Raw genomic sequence first — 22298 nt, forward strand, 5'->3', positions numbered from 1 at the left:
ATAATGAATTGTTCCACGTGCGCTAAAAAGTGCCCCCCCCTTCCCCCCAGCACTTGCCCCCCAAAATGTCTGTGCACGCCACTGCCCATGCACACACCACATACTCTCATACAGAACACATACTCTTTAACGATAATGTCGAATTTAGATTAGTGGTAGACAATGAGTGGCAGTAGCCGCTCGGTGGTTGATGGCTGATGCTGCGGTGTTACGTGAACTGTGGATTTTGGGGAGGTTGTTTTCTCTTTCGGTTAATTTTGGTTTAACAGGTGGATTGCCTCGGTACGGGTGGATTCTGTCGGCCAATCGAAGATCGTGATTTGGATGAGGGGGTGGATATTCGGATTCATAATCTGCATGACGGAGTTGCTGGAAGTTGCCGGGAGGCGACGCGAGCATTTATTGCCTTTACGGTTGTGTGTGTGACTTTTGAGAACCTGTAGCTCATGATTCTCATGTGAGAGGTGAGGGTTTGTGCGATAGCTTTTGTCATGAATTGTCATGAATAGCGTTGTGAAAATCGCCACCATGGAGTAAGAACGTAGTAGCATGTGCACAATTATAGACACCCATGCAGGGATGTTTTATAAGAAACACCAGTATAGAGGCGGGCACTGTGTATGTATATTTGTTTGAGATTATCGTCGTAGATATATTTTCTTTATTTATGTTAGTAAGGTGTGAGTCTTGCTTTGTTAACTTAGTGTAGTATATTTTGTTTGTTTCTTTTCTTTGGTGCCGTCTACTGCTCCTTTCCTTGGTTGGTTTATGGTCAATCGTGTATTTTTGTACGTATGTGTCTGTTCAGTGTTTTGCTGCGTAGAAAAGGCTCTTCTACCCATTACCACTCTGCAGTAAAGAGTTTTCTTACGTATCCGTCTGGTTTTCGCGTTCTTCTTTAATTTTATCTTGTCCACTACGCACATGCTACTACCCCACACCCCAAACCTAGACCCATGACATCGTGGGGTCGTAACAGACGTAATCTAGACTAACAATAGAAACCAATACAAAGCGAAATATACTACAAATTGCATAAATACTAAATGCGATGCCATTCGCTCGCAGAGGTTTAAATGACGCTGATGGCGTGTAGGAACATTCACTGATAACCATACATCTATAATAATAAACCCTTTAAATTTAGTGCTGTCGTTAACGGTCTACCACTGTAGATTCACGTACCCTCCTATAATCTTAATTCGACGTTATCGCTAAACAGTATTCTGAACTAGTAATATAGAGCTGTCTAGCTGGATGTCGGCTAGTATTTCACTCAACATAATTTTTAAACAAAAGTTATGAACCATCTTCATTTCAACAAATGGCGATTCGGAGCTCGTCGGGATGATTTTAAGCGAGTGGCCGATACGCAGAGTCACCCAAGAGTCTTTAGATGTCTGTCAGCAGAGGCAGGTGGCGTTTCTGGACAACGGAGACCACAGTCACGCAGCACTGGTCACACTAAGTGCCACGATTATGTGGCAGCTGCCACAAGGTGCCATTTCTGGGTGGCACAGTGGTTGGTCACTTTCGTGCTGCTTACATGCTACTTACACGCCAAACAGGGACCGCACTCTTACAGGAAATTTAGCAGAAAGACGCGCCTCTTAATGACCTCTGATATGTTTTGTGATTGGCCAAATGCAGTTCGATTAGCTCTGAGTTTGTTTGCTCATCCTACGTATCCCGGATGAACCGCATTTCAACCTGAACCTGAATTTCAACCTGAACCTGAATTTCGACCCAAACCTGAATTACGACCCGAACCTGAATTTCGACCCGAACCTGAATTTCGACCCGAACCTGAATTTTGACCCGAACCTGAATTGCGACCCGAACCTGAATTTCGACCTGAACCTGAATTTTAACTCGAATTTTTGCATACCTGCGAGAATTTTACAGACTGTTTTTTCAAGTGATAATGATTTCAGGTTCAGGTTCTGGTGACACTATAATAGCTCCATAGGAAGCGTTCATACTTGCCGCTTCATGTGGTAGTATAAAGAAACACCCCTCAAAAACAGGGGAAGGAACATTTACCTGATGAATTTTAATGTTGCATTGTGTTTCAGGTTTGAAAAGTGTTGGAATTTAGGCTAAAGTACTTGAAAATGTTTGAAATTGTAACTACTTCGTTTCACAACAAATATCTGTCTGACTGAACAGTTCTCTTGTATTATGTTAACAAATACGAGCCTCTTGTAATTCCAGGACGAAACATGAGAGAACGTGAAGACGTTAAGATTGGGCGTTTTGAAAATAAACCACCATTAAATAATGTGTTAAAAAAACACCATGAACAGATTAAAATAAAATGGTTAAAACACGTTTGAAACCAAAACTACTATAACACAACGCGCCAGACATCAACTTGTCGTCAGAATGCTACTCATAATAAAATAACTAAACACTCCTGGCAAAGCAGCGATTTGTGAAAAAATAAAACTAAGACGTACCTTCAGTTGATATTGAACACGGACACTTGGCGTGAACTGGTGCTTCTGTGCTTCGGTGCTTCAGTCGGTCTCGCCTTTACCTGCGATTCTGTGATAACTGAACGTAACGTCTCCAGGCAACTGGCACTCAAATTCAAAGTAGTGATTCTCGGCATTCATTGGCTGAACAGACCAGGCACCCACGATTCTGTCCAATCACCACACAGAACTGTTTTCTGATCTGTTTCCTGATGGATGAATGGATGGATGGATCGATCTCTTCTCTCTCTCTCTCTGTCTGTCTGTCTGTCTCTCTGTCTGTCTCTCTCTCTCTCTCACACGCACGCGCACACACACACACACACACAATATTTCTCTGACCCCCTCCGCAAACCTATTGCTATATATTGCAAAGTTTTAACAGATTATCTTATGGGCCTTTCTGAAAAAAAATCTCCTAATGCCTTATATCATTGTGCCTCCTCAGAAAAAGCCCTTGATTGCCCGGGATTGAGGATTGAGGCACCAAATATTTTATATTATTCACTTGCTTGAGCAGAGTGGAGCAGTATTGCGTTCTAAACTTGTTGCTTTAAATGTCATTAAAAAAAAACGGCTGTTGTTCAGTACTTTGTGTATGTGATTCAATTTACAGCTGGTTTGGTAGCAGAGTTATTAATGTATATTTAGAGAATTGGAAATGGGAAATTTAACATAATATTTTACTTCAAATCTTAATTCACTATAATTCCAGCTTTGGTCAAATGTAGATGTTAGGTTGCTGTTTTTGGTTAAATATAATTTCTTTGATAACATGGAATTTTAATATGCCATGAATTTACTGTTTGAAAATGGAAAATTACTGTGAAGTTACAATAGGCATTGTTCAGTGTTTTTACACTGAAAACTGCATTTTTACACTGATAACTACTAAATTAACACTCAAGACCCTTACAAAAATATACAATCCTGTTATAAAACAAGAAATTCTTTTAATTTAAATTTATTTGACCGTATATTTAAAGGAGTTTTCTTAAAAAAAGTAATTTTCCTGTATTTTACTGGTATATTCTCTTATTATGAAAAAGACAGAAAAATACTGTATGTATTTACAGTAAAAATCTGTTTAAAAAATTGTTTTTTTTACAGTGTACCAAGAAGCCCCCCATCACGCACTCTGCTAGCTTGTAATCTTATCCCAACCATGCAGTTTGTAAGGATGTACGGATCATTGGGTTGATCCAGGCCAACGTGCCACTACATTAGTAAGGCACATTTTTGCATCACAGATTATTTGCACGTTTATGGAATTAAAGTGCTTTCTATTCACATAAGCAAATTCCTTCTCAGATGGTGCCTTTATAGAAATGTGTGTGCAGTCAATCGCTCCGATTACATACTATCGCTGCAAATTGCGCTTTAATGTTTGCCTGGTCAACCGCTTCACATGGGAACATTATATAACTAGCTGACATGCAGATGATTCGATCCAAAACAGCTGGCATGGCCCGGCTCAAAGATGACTGGGATATCCCCTACCGGTCTGCCAGTTCTCTTTGAAATGAGCCAGTTGCCAGGAAGCCGAGCGTTGCTGGCAATGCGCGACTCCTCGCGTTTCTCTCTCCAAAACGACCCAACTCAACACAAAAGGACAGTTCTTGGAAATCTGAAACGGCTTTTAAGCCAGTCATCATCATGGGCTAAAGAATCATAATGGTCACGGAAAACGCGCTCTCTGCGAATTCGGCCATTAGCGATATCTTCCAGTAATGCCAACGCTGCCATCTCCCAAGAACTCCAGCACAACATTTAATGGATGTTTATATAATCTAGGCTAAGTGGAAACACGTTGAATGATTATTTCAGTAAGGCAGTGAAATTGTCTGATTAATTTACTGTTTAATTTTCTGATTAATTTACTTTATTTTACCCAGTAAGGGCTTACTACAATGTGTGCGTGAAAGATATCATAATAGTTGTAATTTCAATACATCACCTCTAAGTGTTGCTAATTGACGAAAACACATTAGAAACATGCGTACGCCAGAGGTGAACTGCAAGAGGTCCTAACTGCGAGTAAGTATCATATTCCGTGAGAGCAGGAGCGAGATGAAGATCAAAGGGGGATTGGAAGTAGCCGATGTAGGTTGTGCGAATGTGCATGCGTGCGTGTCTATGTGTTTGTACGTGAATGTTTGTGTGTGCGTGCGTATTTGTGCATGCATGTGTTTGTGCATGCGTGCGTGTCTGTGTGTTTGTACGCGTATGTTTGTGTGTGCGTGCGTGTTTGTGCATGCATGCGTGTCTGTGTGTTTGTACGCGTATGTTTGTGTGTGCGTGCGTATTTGTGCATGCATGTGTTTGTGCATGCGTGCGTGTCTTTGTGTTTGTACGCGTATGTTTATGTGTGCATGCGTGTTTGTGCATGCATGTGTTTGTGCATGCGTGCGTGTCTGTGTTTGTACGCGTATGTTTGTGTGTGCGTGCGTGTTTGTGCATGCATGTGTTTGTGCATGCGTGCGTGTCTGTGTGTTTGTACGCGTATGTTTGTGTGTGCGTGCGTGTTTGTGCATGTCTGTGTGTTTGTGTGTGTTTGTGTGTTTGAGTTTGTGCACATGTTTGTGTGTGTGTATGTGTTTGAGTGGGTGTGCAATGTGCATGTGTTTGTGTTCATGCATGTGTTTACTTGCACATGATTGTGGGTGTGTATTTGTGTGTGTTTGTGTATGTGTGTGCGTTTGTAATTGTGTGTGTGTGTTTGAGTTTGTGTGTGGGTATGTATAATTTATGAGCATATGTGAGTGCACATGTTTGTGTCCATGTATTTGTGTACGCTTGTGTTTGTGAGTGTTTTTCTCCTTCTCTCTACAGTCTGTCTGACTGCAGTATAAGAGAGGAAGGCTGTGCTGCTCTGTGTTCAGCTCTGAAGAAAAACCCCTCATCACACCTGAGAGAGCTGAATCTGGACTCCAATCATCCAGGAGACTCAGGAGTGAAGCAGCTCTCTGCTCTACTGAAGGATACACATTGTAAACTGGAGAAACTACAGTGAGTTACTGGACTACTGTTGATAGACACACACATGAGAGATTATGTGCATCTGTGTGTGTGTGTGTGTGTGTGTGTGTGTGTGTGTGTGTGTGTGTGTGTGTGTGTGTGTGTGTGTGAGTGTGTGTGTGTGTGTGTGTTCAAGTACACTGACGTATTTTTCTCCTTCTCTCTACAGTCTGTCTTACTGCATGATTACAAAGGAAGGCTGTGATGATCTGTGTTTAGCTCTGAAGAATAACCCCTCATCACACATGAGAGTGCTGAACCTGCACAACAATAAATCAGTAGACTCAAGACTGGAACAACTGTCTGCTCTACTGGAGGATCCACACTGTAAACTGGAGATACTAGAGTGAGTTACTGGACTACTGATTATAGACACACATGAGAGAGTGTGTACATGTGTGTGTGTGTGTGTGTGTGTGTGTGTGCGTGTGCACCTTTGTGTTCGAACGTCACGTGTGTTGAGCCCTAAGTACTGTGTGTACTGTGTTTGTGAGTTTGTATGTTCTTTGTGTGTGTGTGTGTGTGTGTGTGTGTGTGTCTGCGTGTGTGTTGTTCTCTAAGTACACTAAGGTGTTTTTCTCCTTCTCTCTACAGTTTGTCTGACTGCAGTATTAGAGAGGAAGGCTGTGTTGCTCTGTGTTCAGCTCTGAAGAAAAACCCCTCACACCTGAGAGAGCTGGACCTGCACTATAATAAACCAGGAGACTCAGGAGTGAAGCAGCTCTCTGCTCTACTGGAGGATCCACAATTTAAACTGGAGAAACTAGAGTGAGTTACTGGACTACTGATTATAGACACACATGAGAGAGTGTGTACATCTGTCTGTGTGTGTGTGTGTGTGTGTGTGTGTGTGTGTGTGTGTGTGTGTGTGTGTGTGTGTGTGTGTGTGTGTGTGTGTGTGTGTGTGTGTGTGTGCGCGCGCGCAGGGCTCCATGACTGTGCCCCTATCACAACATCCTTGTACCCCCCTGGCCCCCCTAAATGAGGCACAGTGTGAAATATCATTTTGTGAATGACAATAAAGCAGTAGCAGTTTTGGCAACTTGGTGATTTTGTTGCTACACTTAATGAATTAAACTAAACTATTCTGACCCTCTAACAGACATACTGGTTCCAGTCTGGTCTACCAGTTCAGATGGTCTAGAACCTCCACTATATATTACTTTGGAACCTAGAAAAAGTTATTGGCCCCTGATTTTTTTTTTTTTTTTGTTTTAGGAGCCACTGGCTCCTTCAATAATTTTTTTGTCTGGAACTCTGGTGTGTGTGTGTTGTTCCTGTGTGAGTGTGTGTGTGCACTTTTGTTTTCCAATGTCACATGTGTTGAGCCCTACGTATACTGTGTGCGTGTGTGTGTGTGCGCGCGTGTGTGTGTGTGTGTGTGTTGACCTCTAAGTACACTGAGGTGTTTTTCTCCTTCTCTCTACAGTCTGTCTGACTGCAGTATTACAGAGGAAGGCTGTGCTGCTCTGTGTTCAGCTCTGAAGAAAAACCCCTCACACCTGAGAGAGCTGAACCTGAACTACAATAAACCAGGAGATTCAGGAGTGAAGCAGCTCTCTGCTCTACTGGAGGATCCGCACTGTACACTGGAGAAACTAAAGTGAGTTACTGTACTACTGTATATTTATAGATACACACAAAGAGTTTGTGCTGCTGTCAGAATGCCTTATCACCAGGTCTAAGGAATCAAAGTGTTCCCCTACAATAAAAACACTGAGAAGAATGAGATTTATTATGGGCAGATCCAGAGTCAGAATCAGTAAGACATTCCAGGGTTGATAAGCTGGGTAATTCAAAGAGAGAGAGATGTGATTCATGTGAATTACAGGGTTAGACATTTTAAACACAATATTTATTGACCTTGAACACAAGAAACACTGACCTGAACAGCAACACATCAAACAACTACCAGCCAACAAACATAGGAAACAGATGGCTTAAATACAAGATACTAACTAGAAACTAAACAAGGAACACATGAGCTCTGTTACAAGGGGCGGGGTTGGTTACAAATGACCTGGACGAAAACAAAAACATGACAGACAGAAGAGGGCCAGTGACAGATGTGACAGTACATTAGCAGTAGCATTAGCAGTGTCCAGTATTAGTAGTGTCTAGTCTGGTATTATCAGTGTCCGATAGTAGTAGTGTCCAGTATTAGTAGTGTCTGGTCTGGTATTATCAGTGTCCGATAGTAGTAGTGTCCAGTATTGGTAGCGTCTAGTCTGGTATTATCAGTGTCTGATAGTAGTAGTGTCCAGTTTTAGTAGTGTCTAGTCTGGTATTATCAGTGTCCGATAGTAGTAGTGTCCAGTATTAGTAGTGTCTAGTCTGGTATTATCAGTGTCTGATAGTAGTAGTGTCCAGTATTAGTAGTGTCTAGTCTGGTATTATCAGTGTCCGATAGTAGTAGTGTCCAGTATTAGTAGTGTCTAGTCTGGTATTATCAGTGTCCGATAGTAGTAGTGTCCAGTATTAGTAGTGTCTAGTCTGGTATTATCAGTGTCTGATAGTAGTAGTGTCCAGTATTAGTAATGTCTAGTCTGGTATTATCAGTGTCTGATAGTAGTAGTGTCCACTATTAGTAGTGTATGGTCTGGTATTATCAGTGTCCGATAGTAGTAGTGTCCAGTATTAGTAGTATCTAGTCTGGTATTATCAGTGTCCGATAGTAGTAGTGTCCAGTATTAGTAGTATCTAGTCTGGTATTATCAGTGTCTGATAGTAGTAGTGTCCAGTATTAGTAGTATCTAGTCTGGTATTATCAGTGTCTGATAGTACCTGTCCCTGTCCCAATCCATCGTTCCACCATGTTTGAAGTCTGCAACAATCATCCCGCTGCCAAAAAAGAACACTATCAGCGACCTTAACAGCTATCGCCCTGTAGCTCTCACACCAATAGTAATGAAGTGTTTTGAAAGACTGGTTCTAAAGCACATCAGAGCCATCTTTCCACCCACCTTCGACCCACATCAGTTTGCCTACAAAGCAAATAGATCGACTGAGGATGCCATTTCCACTGCTCTTCACACAGCACTCGTACATCTGGAACACCAGGGGAGCTATGTGAGGATGCTATTCATTGACTACAGCTCCGCATTTAACACGGTCATCCCCAGCAGACTGGTGGCCAAACTCACAGACCTGGGACTTTCCCAACCCACCTGCACCTGGATCATGGACTTTCTAACGAATCGCACACAGTCTGTCAGATTAGGACACTATCATTCTTCCAGTGTAACACTCAACACTGGAGCTCCACAGGGCTGCGTGTTGAGTCCTTTTCTCTATGCGCTTTACACTCACGACTGCACCCCCACTCACCCCAGCAACACCATCATCAAGTTTGCGGACGACACAACTGTGGTGGGACTCATTTCCGGAGGAGACGAGACCGCTTACAGGGACGAAGTCCAAAGACTGGCCATATGGTGTGCAGAAAACAATCTGTCCCTGAACTCCTCCAAAACAAAGGAGCTCATTATAGACTTCCGGAGGAAAAGGTCAGAACACACACCACTCTCCATAAATGGGGACTGTGTAGAAAGTGTACCATCCTTCAGATTCCTGGGCACTCACATCTCGGAGGATCTCTCCTGGACCACAAACACCATGGCTGCTGTAAAGAAGGCACAGCAAAGACTTTATTTCCTGAGAATTCTCAGGATAAATAACATCCAAGAGAAGATCCTGGTGTCCTACTACCGCAGTGCCATTGAGAGCGTGATAACATACAACATCTCAACGTGGTACAGTAGCAGCTCAGCAGCAGAAAGGAGAGCACTTCAGAGAGTGATCAAAACAGCCCAGAAGATCACTGGCTGCCCACTGCCCAGTCTGGAGGACCTGTACAAATCCCGCTGTCTCAGCAGAGCAGCTAACATCTTGAAAGACTCCTCTCACCCTGGACATCAACTGTTTCAGCAACTGCCTTCTGGGAAACGTCTCAGGTCCATTACATCCAGGACCAACAGACTTAAAAACAGTTTTTACCCCAGTGCGATAAGGGAACTGAACACTAACAAATACACCCACCGAACTGGTTAATTGGACATTTTACACCACCCTCCAAAATTGAACTACTCAAATTGAACTACTTTTCTGACTTTTCTATCTACTCAGGAACGTACAATATCTGCCTCAATTGCCCAGTGTTCATGCACTATTGTCACTTTTACTATTTATTTATTCAGACAGTGCAGTAACTGTCTCAAGTGTTGTCATGTTTACCATCTATAGGACTGTGCAATAACCACATCTACTACTGCTAATGTTCCACTATTGTGTATATATATACCCCACTGTCTTCACTGTCCACACCCAGTTAGGGTTAACAGTCCTTAGCCCACGTTTAGACTTTGTTTGTACTGTTGTTCTACTGTTTTATTGTATTCTGTCCTATAGCACCTTAAGGATTGCTGCTTAATTTCGTTGTACATGTACAATGACAATAAAAGTATCTATCTATCTATCTATCTATCTAGTAGTAGTGTCCAGTATTAGTAATGTCTAGTCTGGTATTATCAGTGTCCGATAGTAGTAGTGTCCAGTATTAGTAGTGTCTAGTCTGGTATTATCAGTGTCTGATAGTAGTAGTGTCCAGTATTAGTAGTGTATGGTCTGGTATTATCAGTGTCCGATAGTAGTAGTGTCCAGTATTAGTGTCTAGTCTGGTATTATCAGTGTCCGATAGTAGTAGTGTCCAGTATTAGTAGTGTCTAGTCTGGTATTATCAGTGTCTGATAGTAGGAGTGTCCAGTATTAGTAATGTCTAGTCTGGTATTATCAGTGTCCGATAGTAGTAGTGTCCAGTATTAGTAATGTCTAGTCTGGTGTTATCAGTGTCCGATAGTAGTAGTGTCCAGTATTAGTAATGTCTAGTCTGGTATTATCAGTGTCCGATAGTAATAGTGTCCAGTATTAGTAGCGTCTAGTCTGGTATTATCAGTGTCTGAGAGTAGTAGTGTCCAGTATTAGTAATGTATGGTCTGGTATTATCAGTGTCCGATAGTAGTAGTGTCCAGTATTAGTAGTGTCTAGTCTGGTATTATCAGTGTCTGATAGTAGTAGTGTCCAGTATTAGTAGTATCTAGTCTGGTATTATCAGTGTCTGATAGTAGTAGTGTCCAGTATTAGTAGTGTATGGTCTGGTATTATCAGTGTCCGATAGTAGTAGTGTCCAGTATTAGTAGTGTATGGTCTGGTATTATCAGTGTCCGATAGTAGTAGTGTCCAGTATTGGTAGCGTCTAGTCTGGTATTATCAGTGTCTGATAGTAGTAGTGTCCAGTTTTAGTAGTGTCTAGTCTGGTATTATCAGTGTCCGATAGTAGTAGTGTCCAGTATTAGTAGTGTCTAGTCTGGTATTATCAGTGTCTGATAGTAGTAGTGTCCAGTATTAGTAGTGTCTAGTCTGGTATTATCAGTGTCCGATAGTAGTAGTGTCCAGTATTAGTAGTGTCTAGTCTGGTATTATCAGTGTCCGATAGTAGTAGTGTCCAGTATTAGTAGTGTCTAGTCTGGTATTATCAGTGTCTGATAGTAGTAGTGTCCAGTATTAGTAATGTCTAGTCTGGTATTATCAGTGTCTGATAGTAGTAGTGTCCAGTATTAGTAATGTCTGGTCTGGTATTATCAGTGTCTGATAGTAGTAGTGTCCAGTATTAGTAGTGTCTAGTCTGGTATTATCAGTGTCTGATAGTAGTAGTGTCTAGTCTGGTATTATCAGTGTCCGATAGTAGTAGTGTCCAGTATTAGTAATGTCTAGTCTGGTGTTATCAGTGTCTGATAGTAGTAGTGTCCAGTATTAGTAGTGTATGGTCTGGTATTATCAGTGTCCGATAGTAGTAGTGTCCAGTATTAGTAGTGTCTAGTCTGGTATTATCAGTGTCCGATAGTAATGCATGCGTGCGTAAAGCCCTAATCATACGGTATGTGGATGTGTTGAGCTCTAAGTACTGTGTGTGCATCTTTGTGTTCCAATGTCACATGTGTTGGGCCCTAAGTGTGTGTGTGTGTGTGTGTGTGTGTGTGTGTGTGTGTGTGTGTGTGTGTGTGTGTGTGTGTGTGTGTGTGTGTGTGTGTGTGTGTGTGTGTGTGTGTGTGTGTGTGTGTTGATCTCTAAGTACACTGAGGTATTTTTCTCCTTCTCTCTACAGTGTGTCTAGCTGCAGTATTAGAGAGGAAGGCTGTGCTGCTCTGTGTTCAGCTCTGAAGAAAAACCCATCACACCCGAGAGAGCTGAATCTGAACAACAATACACTAGGAGACTCAGGAGTGAAGCAGCTCTCTGCTCTACTGGAGGATCCAGACTGTAAACTGGAGAAACTAGAGTGAGTTACTGGACTACAGCTTATAGACACACACACACGTGAGAAATTGTGTGCATCCGTGCTGGGAAATATTGAAATGGACCTTTAAAGTGACGTACAAGTGCTTGAATTCCACCTTGTAATGGTGTATGAACTCCGCAAACATGACTACACCGCCGTCATCCATCCAGCGCTGATGAGTACCAGTGAGAGAATCATGTATGTGTATATAATCGAGGGTCCGCGCGCCGAAAATGACGTAATCGCGGTGGCTCCACCCGTGCACGAGAGCCTCGCGCTCTGGCGATTCGCGAGGTCGTGCACCTCTCGAATTTTGTAACTTCGCGCGCGCCGCGCTTCACTGCAATTAACTAATCATTAAATATTCATTTGTTCATTCATTTTGAATATTAAAATGTCATATCCATACTATAAAGTGACTACATTTCAATTTTTGTTTGAATTTGTAGTGAAATATAGAAGTTATGGTTATTTATACTGAAGAATCTTTCCACCGATCACAGACTTCTCTTCATTTAGCTTTAATACAGTCGGAGAAAATAGGCGCATTTCTTCCATTTAAAATGTCAACTTTTTTATTTCTAAGCCAATTAACATGGATGGTGCTGTTCTGTTTGTATTGAAAAGCTCTATCCAGCCATTTTTGGATATTAAAATTTTTTGCAACATACCTACTTAAATCAGGTAATCTTACTGCTTATGTTTTTGCGATAGTGAATCTGATAAAAACAAGAGAGCTTCATACCTTTTAAAACTCACCAGGATTCACTAAATTTGACTTGATCTTTAAATAATTTTCTAGAAGAGGACCCCCAGATAACTCCATTATATAAACATTTATGTACATTTATTGCTCAGGTGTTGCATTTTGTTGCTTCATAAATTCTCTCTTCTCTCCTTACACAGGCTGTTTAGATAAATATACTTTATAAATGTGTTTATTGTGTAGAACTAGGCAAAAGAGGCCTTGTCCCAACTACACCACATTGTCAGTAATTGCTGGCATTGTCTTTTGCCAGGAAAAATTTTCAGTCAAATTAAAATTTCTTGCTTTAACCCATGCTCTAAGTACACTGAGGTGTTTTTCTTCTCTCTACAGACTGTCTAATTGCAGTATTAGAGAGGAAGGCTTTGATGCTCTGTGTTCAGCTCTGAAGAAAAACCCCTCACACCTGAGAGAGCTGGACCTAAACCACAATGAACCAGGAGACTCAGGAGTGAAGCAGCTCTCTGCTCTACTGGAGGATCCACAATTTAAACTGGAGAAACTAGAGTGAGTTACTGGACTACTGATTATAGACACACATGAGAGAGTGTGTACATCTGTGTGTGTGTGTGTGTGTGTGTGTGTGTGTATGCTTGCATGTGTGTAAAAAAAATTTATTTAACCGTATTTGTCCATCATGATTATCACCCTAATTGAAATTTGTCCTCTGCATTTACACATCTGTGCAGTTTTAACACACACACACACACACACACACACACTAGTGATTGCTCAAGGGCACCTCAGTCATGGCCTCAGGTTTGGGAATCGAACCCACGACCCTCCGGTCAGACTATGACTGCTCAAGACATATTCATACCCCAGACATGTGCATGTGGAAATGTGTGTGTGCACATATGTGTTCCAATGTCACATGTGTTGAGCCCTAAGTATACTGTGTGTGTGTGTGTGTGTGTGTGTGTGTGTGTGTGTGTGTGTGTGTGTGTGTGTGTGTGTGTGTGTTAAGCTCCAAGTAGTGTGTGTGTGTGTGTGTGTGTGTTGATCTCTAAGTACACTGAAGTGTTTTTCTCCTCTCTACAGTCTGTCTTGGTGCAGTATTAGAGAGGAAGGATGTGTTGCTCTGTGTTCAGCTCTGAAGAAAAACACCTCATCACACCTGAGAGAGCTGAACCTGGACTACAATAAATCAGGATTGAAGACCAAGCATTTTTTGTAAGATGTGTAATGTGTTTTCTTACACTCTTCTATATGTTATGAGCTGCTTGGATTCTAAACTCCAGAGTGATCTGACAGTAGAGGCTTACAGTGAGTATTCACAGTATGGACACACACTCCAGTCTCTACTGTGCAGCTCGTTCAAGGTCACATTTGGTCTCTGTGCTGCCTCTCTAATGGCCTCCTTGCCTGGTCTGAGAGTTTTGGTGGGCTAGGGTTATGCCACCACCTCACCTGGCAGGTCTATTGTGGTGCCATGTTCTCTCCATTTGATGATAATGGATTTGATGATAACAGCATGGTGGTGTGGTGGTTAGCACTGTCGCCTCACAGCAAGGTGGTCTGGGTTTGATTCATGGTCTGGTCTGCTCTGTGTGGAGTTTGTATGTTTTGCCTGTTGTCTCCGGGTTCTCCGGTTTCCTCCCACCGTCCAAAGACATGTGTGACCCCAACTAGCAGGATTCCCTTAATGGAGTTGGTGGTGCTCCGGGGGATCATCAGAGATTGGGATATTTATTTACAACCCAACCCTGACTTCTTTGTGGTGTTGGTTGGTTAGTGGTGCCTCTTCCTTAATGGTGTTGCAGCTTCTGGGCCTTTCAGAAAAGCTGTGTCTATACTGACAGATCATGTGACACTTAGACTGCACACAAGTGGAGTTCATTTCAGCATGTGACTTCTGAAGGTCATTGGTTGAAGCAAAACTTTTTAGGGATTCATAACAAGAGGTGAATACATATTCACATGTTTTATTTACAAATTTAAATATACATTTTATCTTTTCACTTCACCAACTTTTACATTTAAATACAGGATGCAATGAAATAAAATTGGTATAAAGCCAATATTTTCACAAGGCCCTGCAAACCATTCTAGATAAGAGTGATATTTATATTTCTAACTACTGTGTGTGTGTGTGTGTGTGTGTGTGTGTGTGTGTGTGTGTGTGTGTGTATGTGTGTGTGTGTGTGTGTGTGTGTGTGTGTGTGTGTGTGTGTGTGTGTGTGTGTGTGTGTAAGAGAGAGGGATGGTGTGGTGTGTTTGTAGGGGTGCTTTTTCCATATCTGATCATGCAGTATTTATCATGTTCTGTCTTAGAGAATCTAAAGCTGATGTTCCTGGAGATCTTCACATCCAGGAGACACCTGAGGAGCTTCTTACCCAGCACTGACACACTCTCCACATCAACCACACCCCCTCTATGTCCCTTATTCCCCACAGCCAACCAGCAACCTGCCAAGCAGACCAACCACTCCCCCTCTACACAATCTTGAATCCCTCAGCCAATCAGTGAACTCATATGAATAAACTGTCTGTAAATATCATGGTCAAATCTACTTATGTCTGCTACATATTGTGATCTGTGATCTATTTTGAGTGTTTCCATAGTGTGTGTGTGTGTGTGTGTGTGTGTGTGTACGTGTGTGTGTGTTTTGCCCTGAGTGTTCTGTGTTGGATACATTGTACATAACGAGTGAAGTGCTGAGAAAGTTGATGTCACTTTATTATGTACTTGGCCGGTATAAGTGTACATACAGTGAGGAAAATAAGTATTTGAACACCCTTCTACTTTGCAGTGTTATGGTAGGCATGGTAGCCACTCTGCTGGGGAGCCGCCCACATCTCATTCCTCACATGCCACAACACTGCCACACCCCCTTTATCAATCACCTGTTTATGCACTCATCACTAACATTATCACTAACCTTCATTATCCGCTCGCCCTTTTTTTATTCTCTGGCCTTTGAAACCGTCCACAATTAACTTTTGGAGTGTGGGGGTTTTGCTTAGTTTTACTTAATTTTGTTACTTATTTAATTTCTTTTATGTTTTTATATGGTATGCATTTTATGTACAATTTTCATGTTTTTATTGATTGTCTTGTATGTGTTATTTCTTCTTTATTTTTCCATTTATTTTTAGAGTTGTAAAGCAGAAGTTGAAAGCAGAAGTTGTTAGAGTTGGCTAACTCTCTCAAAACGTGTAGGCAGTTAAAAACATCTGAGAGTAAAGCACATTTTAGGGTTATTCGAAATAAGTGTACTGCTGAACTACGGAAAGCTAAATCTAATTATTTTAAAGAACAAATTTTGCAAAGTGCTTCTAAACCTAAAACATTATGGAACACACAATGTTATTACAGGTGAAAATAGTAAGAAATGTAGGAACAATATCTATATCTCATTGGAGGGTGTTTTAATTACTGATTCTGAAAAGATAGCAAATTCGTTTAACCAATATTTTGTTAGATCTGTTAAAGAGCTAGCATCTGAATTTGAAGCCATATCTACTCCTACTACTACTAGTATTTCTTTACCACCTTTTGTTTCTTCTCACTTTAACTTTTCAGAGATTACGCAGAATGAGTTGTGCAATATTTTAAACTCTCTAAAAAGATCACATTCATGCGACATCTATGGCCTATCTACAGATTTTTTGAAGGTTCATGCTAATTGTTTTATTCCTCTTTACCATCATCTGATCAATCTCTGTATCAGGCTTTCAATTTTTCCATCAGTCTGGAAAACTGCTTTAATTACTCCTATTTTTAAATCTGAGGATCCAACGCTTATGTCAAACTATAGACCAGTGTTGTATAAAGTATTTGAGACCCATACTTGAGTAAAAGTACAAGTACTCTATCAAAAAATTGACTTGAGTAAAAGTTGAAGTGTTCTTTAAAAACTTTACTTAAGTAGAAGTACAGAAGTATTCAGCATTTTTTGTACTTAAGTATTGCAAGTAGTTTATTCTAAAATTTATTACTCAAGTACTGAAAGTAAAAAGTACAAGTATTGTGTTTTGAATTAATTAAAGAAAGCCATCAAAGTTTGATTATCAATTGTTTTTATATATCTCTTACAAATAAAAGATGTCAAAGACCACAAATACAAGTGTTCTGTATGTACAAACAAGTAGCAACTTAAAAAAATGGGCTTAACACTTTGTACACAAAAAACAGATAACCTATGTCCCGCTACGTCGTAGGTTTGATGCAGAAGTACAAGTTCACCTTAATCTAGCAGAGAAAATTAGGTGTATTTTGGACGTAAAATCCGTCCGTCAGATTCTAAGTGTGAGCCTACTGCCCTGAGTTTACCCCCAATACCCTTACCCTATAAAAACACTACACTATAAAAATGGGTACATGATTAGTCAGCATGAAAAGAGACACAGCTTACTGTTGCTAAAAACACAACATTGCCTTCATGATTTATGATTACCAGCTAATGTTAAGTGAATACTGCAGCACGACATGAATATAATTAATAATAATAATAATAATCCATTTTATTTATAGTGCACTTTACATTTCAATGAAACCTCAAAGTGCTAAATTAGGTTAGTTAGCTAAGATATCTAACCTAACTTGTGCTTACAGACAGCTAAATCTGGTGTGTCTTCTGTGCATTATGTTTATAACATTGATGTGTTTCTTCAAGTTTTTGAAGGCCAATATTTCACCGTCTTTAGGGAGGCAGAGGTGGCACTTCATCCTATAGGAATTTACACGGTACCATCTCTTTTAATGAGATAAAAAGCCAGTTATTTGGAATAATTTCGAGTATATGTGTATTTGTATAAGTATGTCAATTAAGCTGAAGGTGCTGGAAAATACTGAAAATGGACCTTCAAAGTGCCGTACATGTCCGTGAATTCCACCTTGTAATCTCGCACGCAGAAAAATCGAGAGGTGCACGACCTCGCGACACGACCGCGCACGTGGCCAACGCACATGGGCGGAGCCACCGCGATTGCGTCATTTTTGCGTGCGGACCCTTGCGGCAGTCACGACGTGTCAAGTGAACCTAGATTACGAAGCTCAAGTGTTGAGTGAAGGCAGCAGCAGAGTAAACGAGACGCGACTGGAGCATGCGCAGTTTTCTCATATGACAGCCTGGTCGCTTCACCCGGTGACAGCGCCAGCTAACATGTTTATAATTGTAACGAGTAACTATACAGCACGTAAAAAATGTATCGGAGTAAAAGTATTAAACTGATGGAAAATATGTAGTGAAGTAAAAGTGGAAGTAGGAGAAAAAAATTATACTCCAGTAAAGTACAGATACAGCATTTTAGTACTTAAGTACAGTAGTGAAGTAGTTCTACTTCGTTACTATACAACTCTGCTATAGACCGATATCTATTCTTCCAGTAATGTCTAAATTATTGGAAAAAGCTCTTTATAATCAGTTAAGTTGTTATCTTGAAAAAAATAACCTTCTGAGTGATTCACAATATGGATTTCGTTCTGGTAGATCAACTATGGATGCATTATTATTTTTTACAGAACAAGTACGAACTTCTCTTAACAAAGGACAAATTACTGGTGCGATTTTTATAGACTTTTGTAAAGCCTTTGATACAGTGAATCATCAGATTTTGTTAAATAAACTTTGGTCTTTTAAATTATCCTCTTCTGTGATATCGATGATTTCCTCTTACTTATCTAACAGGTATCAGTCAGTCAAAATTGATCATGTAAAGTCCTCTCCTATGGCATGTAATCTGGGTGTCCCACAGGGTAGTATTTTGGGTCCGTTACTTTTTCTTTTGTATATTAATGATCTCCCCAAAATTTGTAGAAATTCTAATTGTCTTCTGTATGCAGATGACACAGTCATCTTCCTTTCTGGTTCAAATGTAGATGTCATAAATTCAAAATTGTCTAATGACCTTCAGTATCTTTATGAATGGTTGAAAGATAATCAACTAACTATAAATGTTAAGAAAACGGAATGTATGTTTTTTCATTCCTCTAGAAAATGCATAACTGTGTCAGAGCCCATCTGTCTCATACAGCAGCCTTTAACAATTTCAAAGTCTTATAAATACTTAGGAGTTTATTTGGATTCACATCTTACATATCGAGATCATATGCAGAATCTAACAAAAAAACTCAATAAGAAATTGTATGTTTATGGAAAAATTAGATCATATCTTACATGCAATGTTTCTTATACATATCTTCATGCAATAATTCTGTCCACAATTTCCTACCGCTTACCTGTTTGGTCTCTTACCACCAAAGAAATCATCGAACCAATTGTAAAACAATATAACAGAGCATATAAAATCCATGCTAATTTGTCCTTATGGACTCATCATTGTGCTGCTCTTGAACATTCAAATGCATTGACTTTTCATAATTATGTAAATACTCTAGCTATGAGATTTTATTTTCAGCTTCAACACAGCAACGTTCACTCATCATTAGCTGATCTTCTTCCAAGGTTTAATCAGAGGCAAGAATACATTACTAGATCTGTCTCAAATACTCTTATTCCAGTTCCAGCTTATAAAAACAACTATGGCTATAGGTCTTTCTTTCATATGTACACCAAAGTCTGGAACGAGATACCATATCATATTAGAATGAGCACAACTAGTGTACGTTTTAAACAAGCATATAATCAACATCTTATGGACAGCTTTAATTGTAATCACTGACTAAGTTTGAAAGGTAGACGTGTCCCCCTCTCATTCTACTTTACTTTGTCTTAATTGTATGTTTAAATGTTTTGTATATCTTGTATTGTATTTCTTTTTGTGCTGCAGAACAGGAACCTGCTGTAAACCAGTTTTTAACTGAATCAGGCCAGTTTTGTGTGGCATATTCTTATGTTGCTTAACACTTTCCTGTATAAATAAATAAAGAAAGAAAGAAAGAAAAAGCACTTTGGAGCAAGGGCTCAAAAAAGTGCTATATAAATAAATTTACATTTACTTTAGCCCACAGTTCCCGCAAGTCATCGCTTTGAGGATTGAGCTGAATTGTCCACTGCTTTCCTTTCTCCGCCAAGTTACGGACTCTGTGCTTATCGCGCTAGTTAGATTGATCGCCTTTGCTGTGGGCGACTGGCTTTGCTCTCATACTATTGTTATTGCTGTGCGATGGTCATTAAAGACTTCACGGCACATCTACTGCTTCTGTCACCCTGTTACATGCAAGTTCTCCAACTCCAGACATAATCAAAAAAACAAATCCAAAATCACAATGTATGATTTTTTATTTATTTGTGTGTTACTGCTGCAAATAATATTTGGAGGCTCCACCATTGCTCTCTCTGTGATGTTTGATACAACAGATTTCCTTTCCGATACCGATACTGAGTAAAATTGAGGCTGGTATTTGCGATACCGATCGAATATCAATACGTTGTGCAAATACACCTAATGTGTCTAGTAAATCTGAAAAAAATAGTGCAATTCAAATCATAGCTTCATAAAGAATATAAGACATCAGAGTAATTTATTTATTTGTTTATTGTAAACTCAAGTATTTTGACGTATTTACATTCACGACATATAATGAAAAACACTGAACACTTCCACAAAAGCATCCAACATTGACACTTTCACTCATTCATAAGATTCTGTTAAGGAACAATAGCATATTTACTGTCTTCCCCTTTAGTGTGTTCCATTTTTTTCTCAGAACCTTTGGAAAGACCCTCTCTGCTGGCACTGAAGCAGTAATTTCCATGTATCTCACTGCTAGTTTGCTCAGTGCTGGGAAGGTTGGTTCATGTTCTTGCCACCAAACGAGTGTGTTTCTATCTCTGGGAATCACTTTTTCTTCTGAGTACCAACATACTTCAATGAGCACATCACTGCCAGCCGACCGGTGGTGATGTCCTGACAAGACCTGTATGTCAAAATCAGTCCATAGCCCTCCTTTTGATCATGAAATAGTATATGGAGAAATTCTAACGAGGAAGCAAAGATAAGAAGATAAAAATAAAATATTAAAATTAAAGATAAAAACAACACAATAAACAAACACAATAAAATAATGAAATAAAGTGACAAATTATAAAATAATATACTACAATGTAATAAAGTAAATAAGATTGAGGGTTTCTTAACTAAAAGCGGATCTAAACAGGAATGTTTTGAGACTGTTCTTAAAACTGCAGGGATGAAATGCCTCTGAGCTCTTCAGGAAGAGAGTTCCAGAGCTTTGGGCCATAGTGGCTAAACGCACCCTCGCCAATCTTTAATCGGCTTTTAGGAATCACCAGTAGATTACTGTTTGAAGACCTGAGAGACCTGACTGGAACATATCTAACCATCATTTCACTGAGGTAAAGAGGAGCAAGACCATGAAGACATTTAAAAACCATCACCAGAACCTTAAAATCTATTCTAAAGCTGACAGGTAACCAGTGCAGTGAGTGGAGTGCAGGTTTAATATGATCTCTCTTTCTCCTGCGGGTCAGAACCCTTGCAGCCACGTTCTGAACTCGCTGTAGGTGCGAAATAGAGCTCTTTGGAAGAGCAGATAGAACAGCGTTACAATAATCTAGCCTTGATGTGATAAATGCATGGACAAGTCTTTCACTGTCGGCAGGAGAGAGCATATCTCGGACCTTAGCGATGTTTCAAAGGTGAAAATAAGCTGTCTTGCATGTAGTCGTGATGTGTGATTTGAAGCTGAGCTCAATATCAAAGGTGATGTGTGTGTGTGTGTGTGTGTGTGTGTGTGTGTGTATATATATATATATATATATATATATATATATGTATGTATGTATATGTGTGTGTGGGGGGGGGTGTCAACGATCAAATTACACTCTTAAGTAATTAATACTGTCTAAAGCTAATGTTCCAATGAATTCCAATGCTAAGTCCGTCACACAAATGCCTTTTTCATACTTCTCTATGATTGCCTTTTTGATCTCTGTTGTTGTTCTTACTGTTTTCCTTGGGACCCATGTTTTTTGTCTAAAACAGTACAAAAAAACAGCTTGGAGCACAGCCTCAAAATGGGTTAAAACCGAATGAACAACAACGCCAACTAGCGGCATGTGACCAAAGCACGAACTGTATTTTGTTTACAAAAGTTATGTGAGTTTTGTTCAGGCGCCGAGAATTTTTTTTTTTTTATTTTGCACCGAACTTCGAATATGTGGAGTACTGAGGTCGAGTTCCAGGGTTCTGATAAGCTAATTGCACTACATCATACTCTGTCATCATATTTGTATCATTTTTAGTTACAACTTTTCTTGTGTGTGTGTAGATTTGGGTTTTTTTGTTTTGGAAAATAATCAAAAATTGTTTGAAGAAATGTTTGTGTCTAAAATTATGTTCCACTTTTTCTCCTCAATAAAAAAAAAGAAAAAAAAACAGTCCAGGTCAAGTTGAAATAAGCATAAAGCAGGCAGAGGCACTAAAGGGGAAATCCAAAAGAGGAGAGAACAAGACCAACAGGACAACCCATGTAGAACAGATCAGAATAAATGCTCTGTGTGAAATGTCGGCAACACTTCGCAAAGAGTATACAGTCATGGCCAAAAGTTTTGACAATGATACATTTACTACATTGTTACATCCAGGGTGGACAGCAAAGTAGAAATTTCATTGTACAGGGAAGCTTGCTCTTTACTGTGCATATGCAATAAAGCTTTGAATCCTTGAATATTATTTTTTACAAAGTCTACTGCTTCAGTTTTTATAATGGCAATTTGCATATACTTCAGAATGTTATAAAGAGTGATCAGCTTAACAGCAATTAATTGCAAAG

The 22298-nt window shown here is 39.9% G+C and overlaps 1 protein-coding gene across 2 annotated transcripts in view; it reads left to right on the forward strand.

Moving 5' to 3' along the window:
• The window catches only part of LOC143486733 (uncharacterized), a 99451-nt gene extending 77520 nt beyond the window's left edge, over window positions 1-21931 (forward strand). For both annotated transcript variants that reach the window (XM_076986123.1, XM_076986125.1), the window contains 8 exons: window positions 5310-5486; window positions 5665-5841; window positions 6090-6263; window positions 6925-7098; window positions 11656-11829; window positions 12929-13102; window positions 13637-13768; window positions 14870-21931. In XM_076986123.1, coding sequence (XP_076842238.1) covers window positions 5310-5486; window positions 5665-5841; window positions 6090-6263; window positions 6925-7098; window positions 11656-11829; window positions 12929-13102; window positions 13637-13768; window positions 14870-14942 — 1255 coding nt within the window. In that variant the 3' untranslated portion in view covers window positions 14943-21931. The remainder of the gene's footprint in view (window positions 1-5309; window positions 5487-5664; window positions 5842-6089; window positions 6264-6924; window positions 7099-11655; window positions 11830-12928; window positions 13103-13636; window positions 13769-14869) is intronic.
• Window positions 21932-22298: the final 367 nt, after the last annotated feature.

This window comes from Brachyhypopomus gauderio, unplaced genomic scaffold (assembly GCF_052324685.1).
Source record: "Brachyhypopomus gauderio isolate BG-103 unplaced genomic scaffold, BGAUD_0.2 sc45, whole genome shotgun sequence".
NCBI lineage: Eukaryota > Metazoa > Chordata > Actinopteri > Gymnotiformes > Hypopomidae > Brachyhypopomus > Brachyhypopomus gauderio.